Raw genomic sequence first — 27,856 nt, forward strand, 5'->3', positions numbered from 1 at the left:
ACTGAAGCAATGCAGCAGCTGCAGCAGCAGAATAGGCCTTTCCGGGTAGCTCAGGTGGTAATGAATCTGCCTGGAATGCGAGAGACCCTGGTTGGGAAGTTCCCCTGGAGAAGGGATAGGCTACCCACTCCAGTATTCTTGGGCTTCCCTGGTGGCTTTGATGGTAAAGAATCTGCCTGCAGTGCGGGAGACCTGGGTTCAGTCCCCAGGTTGGGAAGATCCCCTGGAGAAGGGAATGACAACTCACTCCAGTATTCTTGCCTAGAGAATCTATGGACAGAGAAGCCTGGGGGGCTACAGTCCCCCAGGGGTTTGTCCCCCATGAGGTTCCAAAGAGTTGAGCACGACTGAGTGACTGCAAACACGCACACACACACACACACACACACATACAATACCTAATAAGTTGCAGAGCTGTTATTACAACCTAGACAGTCTTACTCCAGAGCACATATACCAACTATTATACCATGCATTTAGCGAAGTCTCCTGGACATGCTACCTCTATTCATAATCAGTGTATCATCCAGACACTGTGCTGAACACTCACTACCTGCCAATGAAGTAGATGCTGAAATGATCTCCAGTAGACAAAAGCTTGGAGAAGTTCATAGTACTCATAAGTGGTTGAGCTGGGATTTGAACCCCCGTCTGTCTAGACACAAATCCTATGCACATGACCAGATGCTATACCACCAGAAAACTGTAGAGGACCATAGCAGTGTGGTGACTCTTGCAGAGGAAGCCTCACACAGGAACAACCTAAAGGTATCATTCCCATGCTTAAAACCCTTCACTCGCTTTCCATCATGGTCAGGAAAAAGTCTGTATTCATCAACCTGGCTCATCCAGCGCTTCCCTGTTCCCTGTCTCTCTCCTCCACCCATCCATTCAACCATAATGCACTTTTGTGCAATAGTGATGCTAAGAGCTAACACATTCAATCCTCCCTATCTCAGCCCAGCATCAGCCCAGGTCCCGCCCTTGCTCTCTTGCCCTCTCTTCCTCACTAGAGATTCTCCGACTAATTTTGGCCTTGGCAGTAAGGAGAATGCGTTGCCTCGTGTTACTGAATATCTAGGGGTAGGTGCACCAATGTCTCACCGAGACTACGGTGTAATCAATGGGAATAAAGAGAGAGACTTGGGGAAATCAAATGAATTAAGTAGGGAAAAGACATAGTGATTCTACTCAAAGAAGTGTCCAGCGGAAGTTTCCAGTGAAACCTCAGTGAGAGCTCCTGGTGCCCATGATGGACTCCAGGAAGACCAAGAGTAGTGTAGGGTTTGGGGGCAGTTCCCTTTGCTTTTCTCCCATGGGGTTTTTATGCTCTCCTTTCTCCTCTGAACTATTCCAAAAGCCCCAACTTCGTACCAATCTGCCCACTGACTGCAAGAAACCAATAACAACTGCAAAAGATTATTTGACAAGGTGTGCACTCCTCCCAAACCAGCATTAGGCTTCAGGCACAGCTTGATCCAGGGGCTATTTGGTACACTTGGCTGATTTCCTTTCACTGTTTAGGACTTCGGTTATCAAAATCCAGTCAAAATTCCACTTTAATTTTGATCACTTTTTTTTTCAGAACCCTCTTCAGAATTTTCATAATGGTAACAAATGTATTAACAATAGTAATCAAGTTAGTACATTATGAAATGTAGACCAATCTCCATTAGGTGCCGGAAATAAAAGTAAAATCTTTAGATACAATTTTTCAGAATACACTGGAATTTGGTAAGTTTGGCACTTTAATCTTGTCTTTTATGACATATCTTACATCTTGATACTGGATTACACGCTTCTTGATCCAGGAAAACTCATATTTCATTCCCTTCCTCCTGTAATGTCTTACTTGATATTAGACATTCAGTAAGTAACATTGTATCAAATGAATAAAATCATGATTAAATTAAGGAGCATTTCCCATGAGGCCCCTCCCCAAATAGGAGCATATTGTTGACAAATATCAAAGAATAATTTCCCTTCCCCTCTAGTCAGTTGGGAGCTAGATTCTGCAGAGGTTTTCACATCCCACAGTGGGTGTTCCTGTTGAAGCCTACACTCCATCAACTCTTCTTTCTTCATCCCCATTGTCCAGAAGAGTTTGTGGTTTAGCTCACAAACTGGAGCCTCATCGTTTGTCTGTTAATCACCAGGATGTAAATACTTCATCTTTACACCTCTCCAACAGCTCAGAGCATTTCATTTTTCACATCTGCTCTCCTGATACTGCTTTGGAACAGGCAGGTGACAGGTGGTGCCCTGTGCTGACTTTTATCATAATGTCATTAATATTTTATTGCACTCATTTTCAGTCTCTCTGTCAACTAGACTGCATGCATGGAGGAGGCAGAAGTGAAGCTTATCTACTGCTCTGCCCAGTGCAGAGCGCACTGCCTGCCTCTACGCATTGCTTAGTGCATGTTTGCTAAATAACAGCTTGTCAGATGCGTGAATGGGTAGTGGATGATACTCCACAATAGATCATACAAAGTGTGAAAAAGATTGTGACATGAGAGTCAGCCCAGGTGATCCACTGCACTCATGAAAAGGATAAACCCAGTTACATCCACACGCCCAGGTTCACATGCAGGCATTGCCGCTTACTAGCTCTGTGCCCTTGGACAACTACGTAACATTTCTGTGCCTCAATTTTCACATCTGTGTAATGGCAGGAAGAAATGTTTCTACTTCGTGAGTTGTGAGGATCAAACGAAATGATTCATGTACAGAGCTTGACACTTCCTAAGTGCCCAGTAAGATCTATTGTTCATAGTAAGGATGTTGATATAATTGCTACTCTTTCTTAGGCATGTGCTTTATTCATTGAACTAATCCATTCCACAGAAAATAAAGTCCCCAGTCTACTAGAGACTGAATTGATTTTAAATAAGTATAGGGAGAAACTGATTGAGATGTTTGGAGTGTGAGAAGTTAAGAAAACTAAAGACAATTGAATTACACCTTATGTTGTAGGGAGTGCCTGCCTATATTTTTCTATTGAAATAACAAAAGGGAGAACTAATGAATGAATGAGTATTGCATGTATTTTTCAGGCGAGCTCTGATGGTTATGATATTTCATGCTTTTCAAATGTAAATGAAAAGTGTTTTATAATTGCTCTTCTCGGGAGCAGAAAATTGACCTGAGCTCAGAATTAAATATCAAAGTGAAAAGCAATGATTGAAGTCTTTAGCCAGTTGGTTTTATGGGATCCAAAGACTGGTGTAGAGACCGTGTGCCCACATCTGACCTAGGCAGTTTCATGTTTGTGGGGGTGTGCAAGGACCACCAGCCCTATGGCCTTTGTCATGTCACACCCTCCAACCTTTGATTTGGTTCCTTTTTTGGAGCCCTGGCCTTGACAGTCATGGTTTTTTGAGATACAGCAGAAAGAGGATATGTGACTTGATGCCCTGAATTAATAGATCAGCTAGCCTTGAACAAATTCTCTTAGCCTCAGTTTCCTCACTGGGAAAATCATTTTACTAACTTCTGCCTTCGGGATTCTTCTGACTGTTTAGTGGGCAAGTACACGTGAAAGTAATTTTTAACTATACACACACTAGGGACGTGAGTTATTCTTTTTTATTATTTTTTAAAATGTCATTGAAGAAGATATACAAGCTCCTGATAATGATGCCAGCAAGGGGCAGGGGCTCCTTATTTGAATTTTAATCCATCTTTCAACCTCCGAAGCTTTCTGTCCCAGTTGCTGTTAAAGTATGATATTCTTGAGTAAAAGGCTTCCCTGGTGGCTCGGGGTAAAAAAATCCACCTGCCAATGCAGGAGACTTAGGAGACACGGGTTTGATCCCTGTGTTGGGAAGAGCCCCTGGTGGAGAGCTTGGCAACCTACTCCAGTTATTCTTGCCTGGAGAATCCCATGGACAGAGGATTCTGGTGGACAACAGTCCATAGGGTCACAAAGAGTTGGTCACAACTGAGCATGCACTCACGTTCTTGAATAAACATGAAAAGCTCCTCTCTCTATCAAGATAAAACACAAATTCAATGTTTTTAAAATTTCAGTGGATGAGTGTTATAAAACATCTGTAATAATCTAAAAAAGGTACCATAATCATAACAATTGAATTAGAAACTAAGAATTAACTACATCAGAGACACTATTCAAATAAGCTTCTAAGATACATGTGTGGCATAGTTTTAATCAGGTATCTATGGAAACAGCTGCATATTAATACTTGAGCTGGGGATACTGTGTTTTATTTGTTCACACACAGCCACAGGCTCCAAAGTGTTGGCATCTTCCAATACTTATAATAAAGAAAGATGGTTTGCCTGCTCAGAAGCAGACTTTTGGTGACAATGATAAAGTTGAAGCTTTAGGGCTCCTGACTTATAAGGCCATTCTAAGGCCCTCCAAGGGGTCCTCTGAAGTTTGCAGTTACATTTTGTGATGTTTTTCTTTTTCTTAATGTATTGGGTAAATGTCAGCCATTTTTCTAAAAAATAATTGTATTCATTTTACTTTTGGCTGTGCCGGATCTTTGTTGCTGCACAAACTTTTCTCTAGTTGCAGTGAGGGGGGCTATTCTATTTGTGGTGTGGCGGCTTCTCATTGTGGTAACTTCTCTTGTCGTGAATTTTGGGCTCTAGGGTGCAAGGGTTTTAGTAGTTGTGGCTCCCGGGCTTTAAAGCACAGGCTCAGTATTTGTGGTGCATGGGCTTAGTTGCTCCGAGGTATGTGGGATCTTCCTGGATCGGGGGTAGAACCCGTGTCTCCTGCATTGGCAAATGGATTCTTGACTGTTGAGCCACCAGGGAAGGCCTTGTCATGTTTTTCTTAAATAGGATCCCTTCAACTTATTGGAGTCTCAGGACCCACAAGTCTGGATCAGCCCACTTGGAATCGATGGAAAATTCTCTGCCCACCACACCTACAAGGCTGAAGTCTTCACTTTGCAAATACCCAAGTGGTTCCCATCCAAGGACATGGATGCTAGTTTGGAAATGTGTGTGCTCTGCCACGTCCATCCAAATATTCTTGGAAAACAAAAACCAAAAAACGCCCCATACCACTAAAAGTTTTTTCCACACGAGGATCTATCTGCAGTTGTCCAAAAGGTATATGTTTCTGGAGCCATTTAATTGAAGCAACATTTGGTAGCTTTTATACCATTGCTTCTCTGCATCTATGATAGCATGTTATTACAACAGACTGTGAAATGACCGTGGTCTGAAAGGAGTTTATCAGAATAGAGGGAAATGTTGCCTGCTGCTGCTGCTGCTGCTGCTGCTGCTAAGTCGCTTCAGTCGTGTCCGACTCTGTGCGACCCCATAGACGGCAGCCCACCAGGCTCCCCCGTCCCTGGGATTCTCCAGGCAAGAACATGGGAGTGGGTTGCCATTTCCTTCTCCAATGCATGAAAGTGAAAAGTGAAAGTGAAGTCGCTCAGTCATGTCCGACTCCCAGCGACCCCATGGACTGCAGCCTACCAGGCTCCTCCATACATGGGATTTTCTAGACAAGAGTACTGGAGTGGGGTGCCAAATGTCGCCTAGAGTTCTCCAAAGATGAGCCTCTGTGATTTCTGACTTTTTCAGTGTTAGAATTTCGCTGGAAAATTTATTTCTTGGACGGCTCCTACTGTGTTCACAGGTGACTTAATCGATGCTGAGACTCAGAAAGACTTGGTTTAAGTTCCAGTTTTGCACCTTATTGACTGCATAAGCTTGGGCAAAGGCTGTAGCTCCCTTGGTTTTCCTATCTGTTAAATCGGCCATAATCCAACTCCCTTCTGAAATTATTGAGAGACTTATTTGAAATAAATGTCCTGGTGTGACTGAGGGACAGGGACCACAAGACCCCACTATCCCACCCCTCCTCGGGTCACTCCTGGTGTTCCCCAGAGGGCCAGGTTCCTGCTTCTCTGACGGCGCTTACTGAAATGAGCCATGAAGTGTGCCTGCACCTGCATTCCCCACCGGCTGTGCGTTCTCTGGGGCTGGAGTCTATTCAGCTCCAGGAAGACTTCAGGCATGACCCTGTTTATTGAAGGAAATTGAATTGAATAGTCAAATAGAGGCAAATAGGCATGCTCTTTTGGTGTGTAATAGAATATCAGAGTGACATGTGGTGTGTGTCATTTGCAAATATATAGTCAAGAGGACTTCTAGGGCAAGGCATATCTAATTTCTAAAGTCCTGATGAATTTTATTTTTGTTAAAATGTGGATCTTTTTTTTTAAGTCTTTATTGAATCTGTTACAATATTGCTTCTGTTTTACATTTTAGTTTTTTTGGCATGTGGCATCTTAGCTCCCCAACTAGGGATCGAACCCACATCTCCTGCATTGGAAGGTGAATTCCTAACCGCTGAACCACCAGAAAAGTCCCCTGATGAATTTTAGAAAGGATTTTTGAGTGTTGATGAAATTATAAAATGCCTTCCTGCCACAAGAGGGCTTTCTTATCCCTTGGCCTTGAAGGTGGGTTAAATCCTCTCTTGGGACATCTATGTTTCTTTTCTAAACCTTGGGGACTAGCTTCCCACATGCTGTGAAGAGTGAGAATTAGGGAACCCCTGTTGCCACAGCTCTTAGTTCCAGACCAGTGCCACCTTTTCAGATCCCCACTGGCAAAAATATGGACAATGGCCACCTTTCAAACAGCCGTAAATCTTGTGAGTAGATAGCGGAAGGCTGCTATTTCAAATCCCAGTATCTCCATAATCATAATTGCCAGCAACAACAACAAAAAAAAAACAGAAGTAGATGAAAAATAGCTTCTGTCTAACCTCCAAATTCTAAGTCTTGTAGAAAAGCATCTAATTGTCAAAACCCAAATCAGATCCAGAATTGCAGGATTTGGGGAAATGTAGACACTAACTTTTCAGTCTCTAATTCAGAAAAGGATGTTTGTGGCCTTTTTATTTTTTGACTGTAACTCTTAGTTTGTTTGTTTGTTTGTTTGTTTTTGGTAACTCCCAGTTTTAAAAATCACTTACTGCTCTGTTGTCCCCTACGGGCTAAAGATCAGGTTTCTTTCTTTTTTTTTTTTTTAATTGGAGTATAGTTGTTTTTCAACGTTGTGTTACTTTCTGCTGTACAGCAAAGTGAATCAGCTATATGTGTACATATATCCCCTCCCTCTTGAACCTCTCTCCCACCCTCCTCATCCTTCCCTTCTAAGTCATCACAGAGCACCAAGCGGAGGTGTCTGGATTATACAGCAGATTTCCACCAGCTCTCTGTTTCACACATTGTTGTTGTGCAGTCGCTAAGTCATATCTGCCCCTTGGCAACCCCATAGACTCTTCTCTGTCTTCCACTGTCTCTAGGACTTTACTAAAATTCATGTCCATTGAATCAGTGATGCTTATATATGTCATTGCTACTCTCCCAATTGTTCTAGCATTTAAGGGCCATCCCAAACTGTTTCCAGTGGAATTCTCAAGTCTCAGTTCTGACCAGTGCCTCTTCACCAAGAACCTAGCATACTGGTGAACTTTTCCATAAGCTTGCCATCTTCCATCTCTCCTCCACATCTTTGCCCATTGCCTGAATGTTTTCCTCTGATTCTGTCCAGCAAGCTCATTTTTTTTTTAAAGACACTATAATATCCAGCTGGAATGTTTCATCCTCAATAAAGCTTCTTTGTGAAGTAGGCAGAATGAGATTTAGTACCTGCTTTTATACCTGCTTTAGTACTTACTTCCATCTGATGGCTCAGATGGTAAAGGATCTGTAATGCAGAAGTCCCGGTTTCAACCCCTGAGTCAAGAAGACCCTTTGGAGAAGAGAATGGCAACCCACTCCAGTATTCTGGCCTGGAGCCTTCCATAGACAGAGCAGCCTAGTGGGCTACAGGCCATAGGATCACAAAGAGTTGGACATAACTTAGTGACTAACACTTCCTTCCACTTTATACCTGAAAACTCAGATTCAAAGACATTTAAGTAATTTGTCCAAGATCAGAAAATTAGTGAGCGCACGCCAAAAAAAATTTAGTTCTTCTGATTGTGATTTCTGACCTACATACCAACATCTTTTTATTGAAAATAGCACAATGCTTAATCGTGTTATCTGCGTCTGAGAAAAGTAGTGAACTTTGTGGAAAAGAGCCTTTTAGCATTCTCTGAAAAGACTGAAATCTCAAGCCTTAAGAAGTGCTTAAAAGATTTTCAAGAGAGGCTACTTAGCAGCAGGTTTAGTACCTAATGTCTTCTGGGCTAACAAATGTGTTCTTTATTCCTCACATTTGACTAAATGCCTTTAGGAGAACATAGCATCTCCCCGAGTGTCATATTGCCTTTGGTTTATCATTGCATTCCCAAAGGGCAAAAGAAAGTGCCTTCCTTTTTATTTCATCAAGTTATAGCGGTTGATACATCAGACTAGACCCTCAGCTAACGGTTGCCACGGATGTGCTGAGCCTCGGCCAGGGTGAGATGGATGACAGAGGTGTGCATTGCCACATCATGGATGGATCTACAGGTGTCCTATATGCCAAGTTCTCTGCTAAGCAATCGTCTTGGGAGTGAACAGGGGTATTTTATGGCTGACATTGTTTAAAACTGCCAATGAATGGTGATAATAAAAAGCAGAACAACCTTAATCCTTTTATTTACTTATTTGGTTGCTCTGCACAGCCTGTGGGATCATAGTTCCCTGACCGGGGATTGAACCTTGGCCCTCAGCAGTGAAAGTGCAGAGTCCTAACCACTGAACCCACCAGGAAGATCCCCTGTTATAATGATCACCCCATTAACGCCATAATCTTTGTCCTGATCCTGCACCGTGAGCATGAACTAGATGTTTGACCCAAGCAGAGCCCCTGAGCAAACATTTTGCATCTTGAACTCTGCAAGAATTTTCTCAAAAATGACCAAAGGATAAGGACCAAGAGCTCCCAGTGGCTGAGAAGTCAGAGAGGAGGATGAAGCTGACCTTCAGGAGAAGAAGAAACCCAAGTTTTAGGGAAAGAGTCATGGGTCTCTGGGTCTTTTTGTTTCCAAAGTCCAGGTTTTGCCCCTAGATTCCTTAAGACATCAGGATAGTTATGATAAAGCCTGATTTTGCTTCAGCTGTGTCAACTAGGATATCTGTCTCTTTATCACCAAAGGAATCAGATAATATAGCCACTTCCTCACTAAGCCTGTGTTGGTTTCTGGAGGTGGAAAAAAACATCCTTTTTGCTCCCAAATGCTTCCCAGTTTAGGGAGGGTGCTGTGCTACGCTAAGTCGTTTCAGTCATGTCCAACTCTTTGCAAACCTGTGTATGGACTGTAGCCTTCCAGGCTCCTCTGTCCATGGAAGTCTCCAGACAAGAATACTGGAGTGGGTTGCTGTGTCCTCCTCCAGGGGATCTTCCCGAACCAGGGATCGAACCCTCGTCTCTTACATTTCCTGCATTCGCAGGAGGGTTCTTCACCACTAGTGACGCCCAGGGAGCCCTTAGGGAGGGTGACAGACACCCAATTAAGAATTGTAAAATCCCTTTAGCTGAAGTCATCTGGATGGGAGGCTGCTCGGTAAATTGAAAAAGTAGGTTGAAATGGGAGCTTATGGGAACTCAATTTAAATATTTTATTTGTAATTTAAACATAGAGTAAGTTCATTATCTGGTCTCTTAAAATAAGGCCAAGGTATTTTTCAAGCAGAGGTCTGTTTTTTCTTACAGAGACCACAGCTACTAATGCATCAGTCAAATTTTCTAGCTCTTTAAAATGGAGCCACATGTTTAAAAGTACTCTCAAAATGATCAGAGTGATTTCTGGATTTTTATTCTTTTTCCCACAAATGTGAATGGCTGGCTTGCTGACATCTAGTTTGGGTGCAGTGTTCTAGCTATGCAATATTGCCCAGTCTTTCCAAAGTGTTCAATTCCATCTTTATATAAACAGCACCCTGTATTCTTACTCCATATTTTTATTTACCATTCATTACCTCTAGAATATTATCTCAGCAAAGGTGACTACCGTGTCTGGTTTTGCCTACTGCCTAGTCTCCAAGCCCAGCCCTGCACCTGTCACATAGCACCTACACCTTGACATGAGAAACAAGTGAATAAACGGATGAATTATAATCTAAGTGTCAAAGGAAAAAGAAATGGGCTTGAATCTTCACTATGCACTTACCAACTGTGTGACTCTGAACTGCTTCATTTGGCTTAAATTCTTTAAATCTCAACATCTTATATATATCAATAAAATGCAATGAAGATAGTAACCCACTGTCAATTAAAAAATAGTCACAACCTGGAAATTGAGAGTTATTTTGTATTTGGTATTTGTATTTTGTATTTGGAATTCTCAGGACTTCAAGCCCAGGAGACAGTATCTCAAGTGACCCCGAGAGAACTGTTGCGAGGAGGCGGGTGGGGAGGAATCAGGTTAGATAGAAGTTTGCAACAAAAGGCAGGTAGTCTTAACATCAAAAGGTTATTGTTAATTAAGGAAAATCAGGTATCTCAAATTGAGGAATTTGGTGCTCTTCACTTTCACTTTTCACTTTCATTCATTGGAGAAGAAAATGGAAACCCACTCCAGTATTCTTGCCTGGAGAATCCCAGGGACAGAGGAGCCTAATGGGCTGCTGTCTATGGGGTCGCACAGAGTCGGACACGACTGAAGCGACTTAGCAGCAGCAGTAGCAGCAGTATGTATGGGAAAATGCCAGTGTCTGGGCTCACTGAAATCATTCCTTTCATATGCATCTCAGATGTCTGGGCCAGCATCCTGCTTCTTGGTTTATTTATATCCCTGGTTCCTCATTCACTGTAGGGAGGACGCAGAAAATGGATCACAGGCATTGTTTTCCCTTTTGGGTGCTCTCTGGGCTCAGAGATTCACATTTGGAGGCCGGAAATCCCTGATGGCTGTCACATCCTTGTTTATTGATAAGAGCAAATACTCCATTTCACACGACTATGGGCTAACAGGTGGCTCTCCTGGTAAAGGACACACCTGTCAATGCAAGAGATTTTAAGAGACAGGAGTTCAATTCCTGGGTCAGGAAGAATCCCCTGAAGGAGGGCATGGCAACCCACTCCACCATTCTTGCCTGGAGAAACCCTTGGACAGAGGAGCCTGATGGGCTATGGTACATGGGGTCGCAAAGAGTTGGACACAACTGAAGTGGCTTAGCATGCATGCATGGTTAATGTGAAGTTTTGATTAGATACTGAATGCAAAGCACTTGGCTTGCTACACAATGAGCGATCACTTTAAAATAAAATATTATGGGGGACTTCCCTGGTGGGCCAGTGTCTGGGACTCCAAGCTCCCAATCCAGGGTCCCTGGGTTCAGTCCCTAGTCAGGAAGTTGGATCCCTCAAGCCGCAAGTAGGAGTTCACACACCTTGACTAGGAATTTGCCTGCTGCCACTAAAGACCCCACATGCTGCAGCTAAGACACAGCGCAAACAAATAAATAAACATTTTTTTAAAGATATTATCTATAACCCCAGGATAAGCCTCTCGCCAGAGCCTGGACCTATACTGCAGTTGACCTTGCTTGGCCTACGGTACAGAGAGTATTGGGAGGTCTCCGGTTTGCGAGGGTCTGAATGGTGAGTTCTTCCCAAAGCCATTCAGAAGCATAGGTGCAAGCAAGCTTGGAAGTACTGCCTGCCTAGAGGACTGCCCTGCTTTCTTTCTCTCCTCCAGGACAAGCATTTGCATAAAATGAGGGTGCTGACTCCCTCATTGTTTTCACCTTGACTTCCCCCTCCGGGTGTGCTGTAGCAATAGATGCCCCTGAAGCCATTTTGCTGACTGGAATAGAGCCAGTTAGATGAGAGGCAAGTCCAGGCAGGAGCCACTGAGGCCCTTGAAATCCACCCGGGGGCCCCTTTTCATGCAAATGACAAAAACCAGGGAGAGAAAGTCGTGCAGAATGTGAGTACAAAGGCCGCCCTGGGTATAGGGTACAGTCTGGCTACAGGAGAGAGTCTTGTACCTCTGATCTCCAAAGCCAGAAAATCTGATATTCTACCTCAGTAAGACTTGGGAATTGTATTAAGGGGCAAACTTTCCCATTTTTTTTTTCAGACTGTGTTTTCAGGGGATTTGAATGATGTTTCTCAAGCAGCTAGCAAATCTGAGGGAAGCAGAAGTGTTGAAAATGGGCTTTTATAAGCAGACTCCAGGCAATTTCCCATCATCTGGAAGAAAATGCCTTACAGGGTGGGGAGCTGGGGCAGTTGGCAGTAGCCAGACTAGCCGCTGCTGCTGCTGCTAAGTCACTTCAGTCGTGTCCGACTCTGTGCGACCCCATAGATGGCAGCCCACCAGGCTCCCCCGTCCCTGGGATTCTCCAGGCAAGAACACTGGAGTGGGTTGCCATTTCCTTCTCCAACGCATGAAAGTGAAAAATGAAAGTGAAGTCTTTCAGTCGTGTCTGACTCTTAGTGACCCCATGGACTGCAGCCTACCAGGTTCCTCTGTCCATGGGATTTCCCAGGCAAGAGTACTGGAGTGGGTTGCCATTGCCTTCTCCAGCCAGACTAGCTAGAGGCTGGCAAACCTGGGTGCTGGAGAATTTTGCTATTAAAATTTTATTTTGAAAATCTCCCATAAAGATGTTGAATTTTATGAAATATATCTTCAGAATTAATGGGGACAATATTATGATTATTCCCTGTTGATTATTAAAAGGTATTTAATGTTAAATTCTTGTGTTTCTGGAATTGTAAAACAAAGGAAACAAACAAAAAATCTATTTCTGTTTGCAAACAAGGTGCATCTACCTCCTAAATAATATCTGTTGTTCTGTTCACCAGTGTCCCAGAACTAATAGTCAGAAAACAAAACATGAAATGGTTTGGTCATAAAAAGCTCTTCTGTATGATAATTTGTAATAAGTTTAAATTTTTTAGTCATCTGGGAACACACTGAAATTAAAATGTTTTCTAAAAATAAAAAAATAAAAGTCTCCCATAAAGTGTCTATCCCATACTTGAAGACTGAATGTGCACTGCCACTTAAAGAATCTATTTAATAATTAGTTAAATAGATTTAATTAAATTAATTAAATAGTCCATGCCAGGGACAGTGATGGCCATGGAAATAGATGCAGTCATGAGCTGAACACAGTCTCTGCCATCTCTCTATTCACTCATTTGTTTAGGAAATATTTCTTTAGTACCTACAGTTTTGAGGCTCTGAGTGCCCCTCAAAGCCATGATGAGGACCGACTCCCATCCAGCAGCAATTACCTGAACTGGATCACAAGTACCTGGAAACTGACAGATAGCATAATAAGCATGAAATGGACATCAGGCAGGGGCGTTTGCAGGAAGCAGGCTTCTCAGCCCCACAATGGGACAGCTTTCCCAAGAGGAAAAACCTCATCATGTGAAGCTCTGTGGACACTTCATTGATAAAGCCCTTCATATGAGAGGAGGGCTAAATAGAGCAAAGAGGAAGCAGGTGGGAATTAACTCCAGCACTTGCCGTATTTTATTTCATTGAATTTTCATTGCAGCCTTGTGAAGTAGATGATATTATCACTATTTCCCAAATCAGGGAACTAAGTCTCAGAGAGAGGATGTAGTTCACCTAGTGTTACCTTATTATTGAGGGATGAAGGCAGGATCTGAACTCCAGTCAGACTTAGAACCTGAGGCTTTCCCCATCTCACCAAGAATCCCATCCAGGAAAAGCGTGGCAAAGGATTGCGTCCTGGCTTTGCCATGTGGTAACTGTTCAGGTCATGCAAGTGATTTGACTTGATTCAGTCTGTCGGCTAAGTGAAGCTAATTATTTGTGCCTGCTTCTTTTCAGGGTTTTGTGAGGAACAAATGAAAGAATGAATGGTGAAAATACTTAGGATCCATAAATATCTATGAAGATATGAGAAACTATGATGATTAAAATGCACCTGTCTTAGGGGGAGGGGTTGGGGGAGGCATGGAGTGCATGGTTGGTGTCAGCAGATATAAGCTGTTATAGGTTGAACAGATAAACAGCCAGGTCCTACTGTTTGAACAGAGAACTATATTCAATATCCTATGATAAACCATAATGGAAAAGAGTATTTAAAAAGAATGTATATATATATGTTTGTGTAACTGAATCACTTTGGTGTACAGCAGAAATTAATGCACAATTAGCATTGTCAATCAACTATACTTAAATTTTGAAAATTAATAATAATAATAAAATGTATCTGTCTTAAACTCCTTTCCATACTAGAGCAAATTATAGAAAAAGAAAGAAGCAGATCCTTGCCTAGTTCCCACAGCACAAGATCTTTTTAGGATTTAGTTCATGTTGCTAGTCAATGGGTTGTTTTGTTTTTATCTACCGTGTTGGTCACATGGTAAAACATTTTTCTGACAAGTGTTGGGTTCCTATTTTCAGGCTATATGTGTCTGGTTTCCTTTCCTCTTGAGGAAGAGTTGATGTCTTCTGAGCCTGATTCCTCTCCCATGTTCCCCGTTTCAGGGAATGTAGCACATGCTTCCCATTAACCAAACTCAAAAACCTAGCTATCACCATGGTTACAGCCTCTTTCTCTCCTGCCATCCCTCTGGTTGCCAGTCCTGTAGACCGTATCTCCCCATCACCTCTCACCTGTCTCCGTGCCCACACCCTTAGCCCCTTCTGACAATTCATTCTCCAAACCACAGCCAAGGATGTTCTTTTAAAATATCAATCAGCTTATGTCATTGCTCTGCTTAGTAGCATGCAGTGGCTTCCGGTTTTAGTTGGAATTAAATGCTAACATCTTAGGCAGGCCTGACACATTTATCTACACCTCCAACTTCACTGCATATCACCACACTCCTCTCTTACCACCCTCCGGCCACACCATTGCTCTCCATTGGCCTCAGGACATTTGCACTCACTGTGTGCTCTTCCTGGGGCTCTCTTCTTACTCTACACAAGGCTGGCTCATTCCAAACTTTCAGAAATTCATTTACATGTCAGTTCCTCAGGAAGGTCATTCCTGACCCCCAGTTTGGATCATGTCATCAACCATCATAATCTCTGATCATGACCTGCTCTTCTTGGCATTTGTTACACATTAACGTGTGTGGGCATGTTTGGGTGTGTTGTATTCAATGTCTGTATCTCCTTTTAGAATGTAAGCTTCACAATAGTAGGGCTCTCATCCATTTGGTTCACCACCATCTACCAACACTCAGCATGGCGCCCAGAAAATAACAAGGACTCAGTAGACATTTGTCATGTTCCTAGAATGGTAGAAAATCAATAGTTCCTCAAGAAGTTCAGCCAAGAGCCCCATGACTTCTACATGCTTCATCTACCCTTCTGAGACCCAGTGATCAGTTTAACAAGACTGTCCCTTGTTGACTGGAAAAAAATTGCACAAACTAAAAGTTGATAGTTACTGTTAGGTAGTTAGAATAGGAAAAAGGATGGCTTTTTCCACCACCAGAATGGCGGTGGCTAAAAGACAAGGAAGGGGAAAGACTGCGAAAATAGAACAAAGGAATGTCCAAGGACCTGAGTGGGACCTCAGGTAGAACAAACAGCAGTCCTGGTTAGCCCAGTTTACATAGGGCAGGCCCAGGGGGAGGAAAAGAACATATAAAAGAGGAGCCAAAGGGCCCGGGGTCTCTCTGTGTGTGCACATGTACACACACTCTCTCTGTCTCTCTTTCTCTCTCTTTCTCTGTTTTCTCTTTGTGTCTTTTGGGTCAGCATACACTCATGTCTCGAGGATGTATTTTCCTTTTATTTTCTAAATAAAACTGAGCTATAACGCGGAGCTGTAACACTGTCCGAGAGCTGTGACGTGCCGAGGGCTTTAACGTCTGTCGCTTCAAATTTTTGTTGTGATGAGACAGAACCGAGGAAATTTACCCACTCCCCTAACAGTTGTGTTTTATTCAGCAGACTTTCTGAGGATTTCAAGCCTGGAACACAGCATCTCAGACATGCTGAGAAAACTGTCTAAGAGGCAAGGGCGGAAGGGGGAGCCAGGATATATAAGAGTTTTTGCAACAAGAGACCAGGTAGTTGGAACATCAAAGGAGTACTGTTAACAAAAGAAAATCAAACATCTCTCCTTAAGGAATTTGGCGCTTTTCTATGTAAGGGAAGATATGAGCATCTGGGCTCATTGAAATCATGCTTTTGATATGCAGCTCCGCTCTCTGGGACAAGTATCATGTGTTTCCTCATCGGAGTTTCCTCAGGGTGCGTGGTCCAGGGTAGCTGCAGCCACTTGACTGCTACATGGGCTTGGCAGTGGGCGGCTCCTTTGTCTCCATCCTGAGTTCCCTCAGGGCTCACCGTCAGGGCAGCTGTAATCTCATGGCTTGATGGCTCTAATGTCCTTTGCTTACTGATAGAGCAGCAATACTTTAGTTCTCACCCTTGTGTTGGTTTGTCCCAGGAGCGACTTGTGCTGTCCGTGCTTCCTCGTTTTGTTGTCCTGGAGATGATCAATGACATGACCAACGTGGAAGACGAGCACCTACAGCATCAGTTCCACCGGATCTACATCCATCGCTACGAGAATGTCAGGTGAGCAACAAGACCCCCACCTCCGTCTCTGCCCTGGCTGCTCTCACCTCACCGCCATGATTTCTGTCTGCCTAAATGTCAGCGCCTTTCTTCATGTGATTGATTAACTCATTAACTAGTGATTATTCATCAGAGAGTTTAACACTTCCAAATTGAGCCTCCAGAAGAATGTCAGAGAAATGCAGTTATATTTGCTAATCAACCTCTTGCCTGGCTCCCCTGCAGCAGGCTTGCCTGCCTTTACATTTTGAGTAGGAAAAACAAGAGCTTTTTATACTTTTATGGGAAAAAATGATTCCAGAATATGATCTGGAGGCTTCAGGGGCGATTACACATGTTCCTTCTTTATATTTCTTATGCATGCTAAGTCACTTCCATTGTATAGATTCCTATCTATGCCCTGACTTGTCTGGAACAAGCCCATCTACCTTGGCAGACAAGGGTCAAGTCATGAGGGGCTGTGAATGTCCCATTCAGGGCTCCCTTCTGAGCTGAGCTGTAGTCCTGGTTCCTCCTCATCAATGCTCATCACCACTTTTTCGAACTCTGGCGAATTTATGAGATACACTAAAGTATTAGAACCTCACATACACCAAGCAAGGCTCTGAGCATGTTCCCATAGGCTGTTTTATAACAACAAAAAATGGGTCTTTTGATTCTCCATTCAGATCAACACACTGAGGCTTCATCAGGTCAAGGGGCTTCCTTAATGCACACAGCTCTTGCTGAGCGACCTACAGAGATTTGGTTGTTTAGTCATTAAGTTGTGTCCGACTCTTTGCAACCCCATGGACAGTAGCCCACCAGGCTCCTCTGTTCATAGGATTCTCTAGGCAAGAATACTGGAGTGGGTAGCCTTTCTCTTCTCCAGGGGATCTTCCCTACCAAGGGATCGAACTTGGGTCTCCCACATTGCAGGTGGATTCTTTACCATCTATGCCACCAGGGAAATCCCATAATGTCTTTAAAACAATACAAAAAAGGATTACAGCTTATTTTTGTTTTGCAAATATATTTTTGGCTACCCACTCATCCATCCATCCATCCACCCAACCATCTATTATTGCTTCACCCATCCATCCATCCATCAGTGCCTCCTCTGTGCCAGATGATATAGTATGTAGTGAAAATCAGAGGGGCGGGGTTGGGGGCTCCTTAATGAGGCAGTGAAAAAGTGAAAGTGATTGTAACTCAGTCGTGTCCGACTCTTTGCATGAGTCGAACTGTAGCCCATGAACTACATGAACCCCGGACTGTAGCCCACCAGGCTTCTCTGTCCATGAAATTCTCCAGGCAAGAATACTGGAGTGCCCTCCCAAAGGAATGGTAGCCATTCCCTTCTCCAAGGATCTTCCCAACCCATAGATGGAAGCAGTATCTATTGTATCACAGGTGGATTTTTTACTGTCTGAGCCACCAGGGAAGCCCTTTAATGAGGCAGACCAGTTTAGAATTCCAGTTCTCACTCTTCCTTGTGTATGACTGTGGGCAATTTACATACCTGTATCTCAGGATCTTCCTCTATAAACTGGGCATTTTAACAGCCACCTTATAGTGGTTTATACAGATTATGTCAGTGAAGATATATACAAAGCGAAGGATGGGTATAAGCGTATCATAGAGCATTAAGCATATTGTAGATTGTTTCAGACATTTTAATGGTTGCAAACAAAAAAAAATCCAATCCCGTTAAAGTCCACGAGCTGAAAAATTTGTAAAACAGCATCACTTGTAAATGTGGAGCAGTATTTGTTGGTTTTAAGGTCTTATTTTTTATAACTCTAAATAAGCAAAAAATAGTTTCTCTTTTCCTTGGTTCATACAAAGTTTACTTATGGACATATTTATGAAAATTTTGTATAGGATATTTAATATCTTAGTAATATTTTACAATTTAAAATTCTTAAACATTTATTAGTAATTGGTTTTCTAAGTCATTATAGCAAATGAATGAAAGATAAATCAAGTCAATTTTTATTCTCTGAATTGAAATAAATGAAAACTGATGCTTTTTTTTAAAAAAAAATAAAGAATCCAACCCTGGCTGTTGTAAAAGAAATGTAGTGAAAGGCCACGTGGTGGCTCCCAGAGTCACTGCGGAAGGATGGAGAGGCAGGCTCAGGAAATGGGCCAGAATGAAGTTGAAAGCACAGCCAACGTCACAGCAGGGCACCGGGCCAGTAAGGACACTGGCTGCTTCCTCTGTTCCTGAAGAATCCATTCCCTGTGCTACCAGCCCTGTCCCAGACTCCACCCCTGCACACAGCATTCCTCCTGCAGCCCCAGAGTCTGGATTTGGCTGCCTCTGACCACCTCCTGACCCTGCCTCTTTGCATCTCAAGTTAAGCAAGCCTGAGGCACGCGTATGTGTCCAATTGGCTGAGCCCCAGTCATTCCCCACAAGTAACAAAGAAGCAAACAATCTAACTTTTCAGCTTGTCCAGTAAAATTGTGTCTCCCTCCCAGCAAATATCATAGGGTGGGAATTTCCCAAGCATTGGGGGAAATCTATAGGTTGACCAGCTCTAAAAATCACTGGTGTACCCTCTTAGTTCCTTTCCTCCTGACTTCGGTAGAACCAAAGAACAACTTTTCCTTCTTACCAGCATCCCTGGGTGTTTTTCTGGTGCGCCAGGGCTCGTGTGAAAGTAAGTCTGGCAGAAAGCTTGATTCTACCACCACCCTTTAGAGGGTGTTTAAATATGGGTCATTGAGATTCTCAGCCAAGAATTGAGATACACTGGTTTAGAAGCTTGAGTTTGCAAAGAGTCCCTTGTTAAACAGCATCTCTAAAAAAAGATACAATCCAGATCAAGGAACTGGTCCCACAGTCAATGGGAACCCATCAATACCAGTTGCAGAACAGGCTCAGGGCAGTACCAATAACTATAATCCAGTATGAGGTTCTATTATTAAAATAAGCAAAGGATGCTGCTGCTGCTGCCGCTAAGTCGCTTCAGTCGTGTCCGACTCTGCGACCCCATAGACAGCAGCTCACCAGGCTGCCCTGTCCCTGGGATTCTCCAGGCAAGAACACTGGAGTGGGTTGCCATTTCCTTCTCCAATGCATGAAAGTGAAAAGTGAAAGTGAAGTCGCTCAGTCGTGTCCAACTCCCAGCAACCCCATGGACTGCAGCCTTCCAGGCTCCTCCATCCATGGGATTTTCCAGGCAAGAGCTAAGAGACCATAAAAAGAAGGCCTGGAGTGGGGATGGAGGTGGGTAGAGAAACATTCCTAGATAAGATGATTCTTATTTGCTTCTTTGAAGTTGAGTCAGCCAAATGAAAAAAAACAAGGAAAGGAATCCTGGACAGAGGAATCAGCACAAGTAAAGGCAGAACAATGAGATATAAATATGAAAAATACAAAACATATAATAAATATTTGATATATATGACATTAAGTATGTATTGACATAGCATAACGATTTATGTATAAGCATACATGCGTATGTGCTCAGTCACTTTAGTTGTGTCCGACTCTCTGTGACCCCATGGAGTGTAACTTGCCAGGCTTCTCTGTCCATGGGATTCTTCAGGCAAGAATACTGATGTGGGTTGCCATGACCTCGTTCAAGGGAACATCCCAACCCAGGGATCAAACCCATGTCTCTTGTATCTCCTGCATTGGCAGGCAAGTTCTTTAGCGCTAGCGCCATCTGGGAAGCCCAAGTATAAGTATCAGATCAGTCGCTCAGTCGTGTCCGACTCTTTGCGACCCCATGAATCGCAGCATGCCAGGCCTCCCTGTCCATCACCAACTCCCGGAGTTCACCCAGATTCACGTCCATCGAGTCAGTGATGCCATCCAGCCATCTCATCCTCTCTCGTCCCCTTCTCCTTCTGCCCTCAATCCCTCCCAGCATCAGAGTCTTTGCCAATGAGTCAACTCTTCACATGAGGTGGCCAAAGTACTGGGGTTTCAGCTTTAGCATCATTCCTTCCAAAGAAATCCTAGGGCTGATCTCCTTCAGAATGGACTGGTTGGAACTCCTTGCAGTCCAAGAGACTCTCAAGAGTCTTCTCCAACACCACAGTTTAAAAGCATCAATTCTTCAGTGCTCAGCCTTCTTCACAGTCCAACTCTCACATCCACACATGACCACAGGAAAAACCATAGCCTTGACTAGATGAACCTTAGTTGGCAAAGTAATGTCTCTGCTTTTGAATATGCTATCTAGGTTGGTCATAACTTTCCTTCCAAGGAGTAAGCATCTTTTAATTTCATGGCTGCGGTCACCATCTGCAGTGATTTTGGAGCCCAAAAAAATAAAGTCTGACACTGTTTCCACTGTTTCCCCATCTATTTCCCATGAAGTGGTGGGACCGGATGCCATGATCTTCGTTTTCTGAATGTTGAGCTTTAAGCCCACTTTTTCACTCTCCTCTTTGACTTTCATCAAGAGGCTTTTTAGTTCCTCTTCACTTTCTGCCATAAGGGTGGTGTCATCTGCATATCTGAGGTTATTGATATTTCTCCTGGCAATCTTGATTCCAGCTTGTGTTTCTTCCAGTCCAGCATTTCTCATTATGTATAAGTATAATGATATGTAATTTAATGAAGTATAACTGTAATGAAATATGGCGTATTATAAAATAGGTATATGACAAATTACAAAAGTTCCTGTCACCATGGAGAAAGAGGAGAGAAAGAAATTACCCTAAAAATATATAGAAGTAAATATTTATAAGTAAAAATATAAAGAAGTCTACATGCCCATATCAACATACTTGGGAGCTTTAAGTTCAATAAGTAACACGTTTGGGGTTCCTTCTGCATTAATCAATTTCCAGGACTTCCCTTAGTGGAGGACAACTAAAGTTACTTCTGCTCTCTGCACCTCGCCCATTTATTTTCAGCCATTGAACTGAGCTTTTGTGCTCCAGATTCCTTTCCAGAACTTGGAGCCACACTAAATTAAGATTGAGTTTGCTGCCCTACATTCTCCAGCAGCCTGAGCTCGTGGTGAAGGAGCCGTTTCTAATGGGAGAAGAATGTGCAAAGATCCTGGCAGCTGGAGGCGCCCCTCCCTGCTGTTCATAGAGGCATTGATGGTCAGATGCCCACAGCCCCGCAGGTCCTGGGAAGATGCTCTCAATGTGGGGCAGTGAAGCCTCTCCTGCCCACAACAAGGCTACTGAAAACTAAAATAGGACCGGAGATTCAAAAATAAAAAAGCAGAGGAGGACAGCCTTACCCCGGCTCCCAGACCACACCCAGTGCAGGCAGGTGGCATTTTTGAAAGGTAGTTCTCATTCTGTCCCTCTCTTCCAGGCAACCCACCTGGATCATTCTTTCTTCTCAGTTGCTTTTATGTCGTTTTTATGTTGTGACCTTTCCCTAAAAATAGTCTGCTCTAAATGTCCAGCTCAGTTATATTTCATACAGCTCATTGCATCCTGTCCTGATAAGGAGTGGTAAGAGGAGCCATGCTTGGGGACATGAGTGTCCCAGGGTGGACTGCATCGAGCAGCTCCGGGTTTGCATGCATCCCAGAGCACTTCCTATGAGGCACATCTCTGGTATCATTTTGTCTTTCTGTACCTCCGTTTCCCTAATTCAAAAGCCTAGCTGCTTGAAATGGACAAAACATTTGGACTGTCAAGTTGATTTCAGCTATAAACATCTGAGACTTCACCAGCTTTGTTCTGGAGCTCCACCTGGCTACTCGGCTTTTTATGGCAAACCATTTGGGCTTCCAGTCCCATCTGTCCAGTTCTATTTCTCTTCCCTTACTCCCCATATATTTAAGACTCTTCTTGTGCTAGTTAGGGTAATGCTCTAACAAATAACCTCTCATTTTCAGTGATATAAATTCAATATAATTTGTCCACACAGTTTCCTCCTGGCTTATATACCCTGGTCAGTGGGTGATTCAGGGATAAAGGCCCCTACATTTCATATGGGTGTCAATGTTCTCACCACTCTGTTCTTGGAAAGAAAAGGCATACCTGCCTTTATAACACTCGGCCCAGAAATGGCACGTATCAGTCTGCTCAGATTCCATCGAGGGGACCTGATTAATGACCCCACCCTGATACAAGAGGGCCGGAGCCCTGCTAGTGGCCTTTGCTAGTGACCGGGAGGTGTGGATTTGGTGGACAGTTAGCTTTTTGCCCGAGCTCCCTAGCTCCCTTCCTCTTGCAACCCGACCCCATAGCATGTACATTTGCACGTATGCTCACATAACTCAGTCCACTCAATTTCTTGATTGGCTGCTTCTTCCCAGCCAGGCTTGTCAAAGTGGGCAATCATCACTTTGAAGCTGAATCCAGCCTCTGTACTCAGACACTGAATTAATTCTTGGAGACAGAATTTTGGGTGAAGTAGAAAAGAACTGCTTTATTGCTTTGTCAAGCCGTGGGCCACAGTGGGCTACTGCCCTCAAAACAGTGTGTGCTGACCTGGAGGGGGCAGTGAGGAGTCTTATAGCTCAAAGAGGGTGTGATCAGCTGATGGATACTCTTCTGATCCACTGGTAGGGAGGTAAGTGGATGTGAGCATCATCAACCTTCTGGTTTCAACCAGTCTGGGGTCTCCATGCTTGTGGGCAGCATACTGTTAACTTCTACATGGAGGGGCTTCAGTATAGGGAAACAGCTCAAAGATATTGTTGTGTGTATCCCCTGAGGGGGAACCAGGACCCTGCCCCAAGGCTGCACCACTGTTTCTTAACTGCTCCTCCCTGGTCTTTGCATCCCATCCCTTCCCTAATTAGTAATTGTTTGAGCCTGCCCTTTGGAACTCAGGGAAAGTCACTGAGGCTGAATGGACCCTATTTTGTGTAATCAAGAAATGGGGGGCACAGAAAGGCTTTTGTGCCCAGGAGCCCCACAGGGACCTGCTTGGTTTCAGCATAAACAAAATGCAATTGAGTGGAGCTAGAAATCTTGGCTTTGAAGGTGTGTTTGAGTGGCCCTCTCTCCAATTCCCAAAAATTTTCACAAGGAGTTACATACCCTGCAAGGAGATCCAACCAGTCCATTCTGAAGGAGATCAGCCCTGGGATTTCTTTGGAAGGAATGATGCTAAAGCTGAAACTCCAGTACTTTGGCCACCTCATGCGAAGAGTTGACTCACTGGAAAAGACTCTGATGCTGGGAGGGATTGGGGGCAGGAGGAGAAGGGGACAACAGAGGATGAGATGGCTGGATGGCATCACTGACTCAATGGGCGTGAGTCTCAGTGAACTCCGGGAGTTGGTGATGGACAGGGAGGCCTGGCGTGCTGCGATTCATGGGGTCGCAGAGTCGGACATGACTGAGCGACTGAACTGAACTGAACACTGTTATTTACAAGTGATTTAAATGATATTTATAAGTGGAGTAACCTTGAAGAGAAGCTTGCATGATCTCTGCTTTATTATCAAGAAAATGGAAGCTCAAAGAGGTTAAATAACCTTCCCAAAAACACAGGTTAGGAAGAAAAGTCTACACACGGCTCATGTTCCTAATGAGTCTAGCGAATTCTGCTAAGCATCCTTGAGGACAGTATTTGCAGGGTGACTAATTTTTTTCAGCCAAATGAACAACTTATGTAAGCAAATTAGATCTGACAATTAATATGGCCTCTTCAGTATATTCACCTTGGAAGGTTACAAGCCTGTATTTAAAGTCAAAAGATCTGATCTTGAGCCCAGCACCTGGGGGTAGCAGAATGAACAATAAAGTGAGAACCAGGGCATTGGTTTCTTCTTATCTTTTATTCGACAAACTTATTGCATAACTAAGCATGCACAAAAATCACCTGGGGCTCTTGTTAAATTTTTGTTCGATTCTGACTCAGAGGGTCTGGGGTGGGGCCTGAGATTCTGCATTTCTAAGCAGGTGCCAGGGGATGCCAGTGGTGGCTATGACCACTCTGAGGAAGGAAGATTTAATTCTGAAGATTTCTGTTGTTTCAGTTCAGGGAATATTTCATGAGGCCCACCACGTGCTAAGGTTTGGGATACAGAGGTGACGCTCTTCCTGTTCTTTACCTATGGATGGAGCACACCCAGCACACATGATTAGATTAGTGCCCTGACAGAGGAGACCACAGGCTAGGCAAAGAGCGAGAGTGTGGTGACCAGCTATGCTGGGGGAAATCTCCATCAAAGGTGAATCTTAGCATATGAATGGGGTCTTGAAGGACAACTAGGATTTTATTTTATTTTTCCAAAGATTGTTTTTTAAGGTGGACCATTTTGAAAAGGGTTTTATTTATTGGTTTATGGCTGCACTGGGTCTTCACTGCTGCTCAGGCTTTTCTCTAGTTGTGGCGAGCAGGGGTTACTCTTAGTTGGGGTGCCTGGGCTTCTCATTGTGGTGGCTTCTCTTGTTGCAGAGCTCGGGCTCTAGGGCTCTCAGGTTTCAGTAGTTGCGGCGCATGAGCTCAATAGTTGTTGCTCCCAGGCTCCAGAGCACAGGCTCAGCAGTTGCAGTACCTGGGCTTAGTTGCTCTGCAGCACGTGGGATCTTCCTGGATCAGGGATCAGACCCATGCGTCCTCCACTGGCAGGTGGATTCTTTACCACTGAGCCACCAGGGAAGTCCAGGATTCTATTTTATTAATTTTTTATTGGAGTTTGGTTGCTTTACAATGTCATGTTAGTTTCTGCTGTACAGCAGAGCAAATCATCTGTACATATACATTTGAAGTGAAGTGAAGTCGCTCAGTCGTGCCCGACTCTTTGCGACCCCAGGGATAGTAGCCTGCACCAAGCTCCTCCGTCCATGGGATTTTCAAGGCAAGAAGTACTGGAGTGGGGTGCCATTTCCTTCTCCAGGGAATCTTCCCAACCCAGGGATTGAACCCAGGTCTCTCACATTGTAGACAGACGCTTTACCGGCTGAGACACCAGGGAAGTCCATATATACGTTTAGCCCCTCTTTTTTGGATTTCCTTCTAGGTCACCACAGAGTGTTGAATAAAGTTCCCTGTACTATACATAGGTTCTCATGAGTTATCTATTTTGTATCATATGAGCTTCCCTCACAGCTGAGTTGGTAAAGAATCCACCTGCAATGCAGGAGACCCTGGTTCAATTCTTGGGTCAGAAGGATCCTCTGGAGGAGGGGTAGGCTACCCACTCCAGTATCCTTGGGCTTCCCTGGTGGCTCAGTTGGTAAAGAATCTGCCTGCAGTGCAGGAGACCTGGGTTCGATCCCTGGGTTGGGAAGATCCCTTGGAAAAGAGAAAGGCTACCGACTCCAGTATTCTGGCCTGGAGAATTCCATGGACTACAGTCCATGGGGTCGCAAAGAGTCAGACACGATTGAGCGACTTTCACTTTCATCAATAGTTTATGTATGTCAATTCCAATCTCCCATTTCATCCCACTCCCATTTCCGCCCTTGGTGTCCATACGTTTGTTCTCTATGACTATGTCTCTATTTCTGCTTTGCAGATAGGTTCATTGGTACCCTTTTCTAGATCTCATATACATGCATCAATACAGGATATTTGTTTTTCTCCTTCTGCCTTACTCCACTCTGTATGACAGTCTCTAGGTCTCTGCAAATGGCACAGCTTCATCCCTCTTTATGGCTGAGTTATACTCCCTTGTTATATGTGCCACATCCTCTTTATCCACTCCTCTGTTGATGGACAATTAGGTTGTTTCCAGGTCTTGGCTGTTGTAGACAGTGCTACAGTGAACACTGGGGTGCAGACAAGTAGGATTTTAGTAGTTAGTAAAAGGAAAGAAAGCTATGCCAGGGAGCAGGCACGCCCTGTACAGACACAGGTGCATAAAGCAACGTGTGTTCAGAAGACCACACACAAAAATGATGCTGTTGAAACAGCATGTCTGAAACCTTTATGCCCTTTGTTCTTAAAGATTCTATTTCTTCTTTCAGTAGGCTCCTTGTTCCATAAGGGTTGTGATTGTACTTTCTGCTCTCCATTGTATCTCCAGGATCTGACACATAGTAGGCATTTAATTTATTAGCTGTTAAATGAATGAATGAACCATTCCTTCCATAGACAGATATTAGTAGTTTGGGGCAAATAGGTCCATAAAGTGAGCAGTTCTACTAGACGGTCTCTGGACCCTTCCACTTCCCATGTGTGTGAGGATGATGGCTTATTTCAAAGGTAGCATACTATAGTTGTAGAGTATAGACTCCCTGGCTGTCTAGTAGTTAAGAGTCTGTGCTTCTAATACAGGGGATGTGGGTTTGATCCCTGACTGGGGACCCACGTGATACGTGGCACGGCCAAAAGATTTTTTAAAAAGAGTAAAGTTTCCAGAGCTAGGTTGTCTGGTTCAAACCCCAGCTTTTCATGTGTGTTGCCAAGTTACTCAGGCTTCAGCTTCCTTATCTGTAAAATGGAGATGATCATCCTAGATCCTCCCTCATAGGTTGTTATGAGGAATGAATGAGTTCCTACATGTAGAACTCCTAGAACAGTATCAAGTCCACAGTCTATACTCTCTGAGTATTGCTGCTACTGTTGTTTCAGGCTTTTGCCCACAGCTAGGAATCCTTTTAACTTCGGGTGATAAATAATCCAGTTAACAGTCAGATTTTCCTCTATTTCGCTGCTTGTCTCTCTCTCCTCCATTCAACCATTCAGTTATAGTGCACTTTTGTACAACAGTGATGCCAAGAGCTGACACATTTATGGGGCACTAACTATGCCAGACACTGCGCTAAACACTCACTACCTACCAGTGAAGTAGGTGCTGAAATGATCTCCAGTAGACAAAGGCTTGGAGAAGTCCATAGTATTCATAAGTGGTTGAGCTGGGATTTGAACCCCCGTCTGTCTAGACACAAATCCTATGCGTGTAACCAGATGCTATACCACCAGAAAACTGTAGAGGACTGTAGCAGTGTGGTGACTCTTCCAGAGGAAGCCTCACACAGGAACAACCTAAAGGTATCGTTCCCATGCTTAAAACCCTTCACTCGCTTTCCATCATGGTCAGGAAAAAGTCTGTATTCATCAACCTGGCTCATCCAGCCCTTCTATATTATCCCCCTGTTCTCTCCTCTGAGCTTGTCTCTCTCTCTCCCTTCCTCCCTCCTTCTCTCTCTCTTTCTCTCCCCTCTCCCTCTCCTCTTCCCACCTTCCTTGCTCAAAACTACCCTTTGACAAGCTGTCTTTGAATTCTTGCAGAACCCTGGTACGTTTGCTCGTTCTCCAACCAGACCCTAGTATGTGCTGATCTCTTGCACCCATTCTTTTATTCACTTTACCATCAAGTTCTCTAGAGCAGCAGTCCCCAGCCTTTTTGGCACCAAGGACCAGTTTCCTGGAAGACAGTTTTTCCACAGACCAGGGCGTGCACGGGGGATGGTTTTGAATGATTCAAGTGCATTCCATTTATTGTGCACTTTATTTCTATTATTATTACATCGGCTCCACCGCACATCCCCAGGCCTCAGATCCCAGAGGCTGGG

At 43.8% G+C, this 27,856-nt stretch overlaps 1 protein-coding gene across 3 annotated transcripts in view; it reads left to right on the plus strand.

The window, feature by feature from the left end:
• ADCY8 (adenylate cyclase 8) overlaps window positions 1-27,856 on the plus strand; it is a 225,969-nt gene that overhangs the window by 51,709 nt on the left and 146,404 nt on the right. For all 3 annotated transcript variants that reach the window (XM_027560824.1, XM_027560825.1, XM_027560823.1), the window contains exon 3: window positions 16,335-16,465. In XM_027560824.1, the coding sequence (XP_027416625.1) occupies window positions 16,335-16,465 (131 nt within the window). The remainder of the gene's footprint in view (window positions 1-16,334; window positions 16,466-27,856) is intronic.

This window comes from Bos indicus x Bos taurus, chromosome 14 (genome assembly GCF_003369695.1).
Source record: "Bos indicus x Bos taurus breed Angus x Brahman F1 hybrid chromosome 14, Bos_hybrid_MaternalHap_v2.0, whole genome shotgun sequence".
Lineage (NCBI taxonomy): Eukaryota > Metazoa > Chordata > Mammalia > Artiodactyla > Bovidae > Bos > Bos indicus x Bos taurus.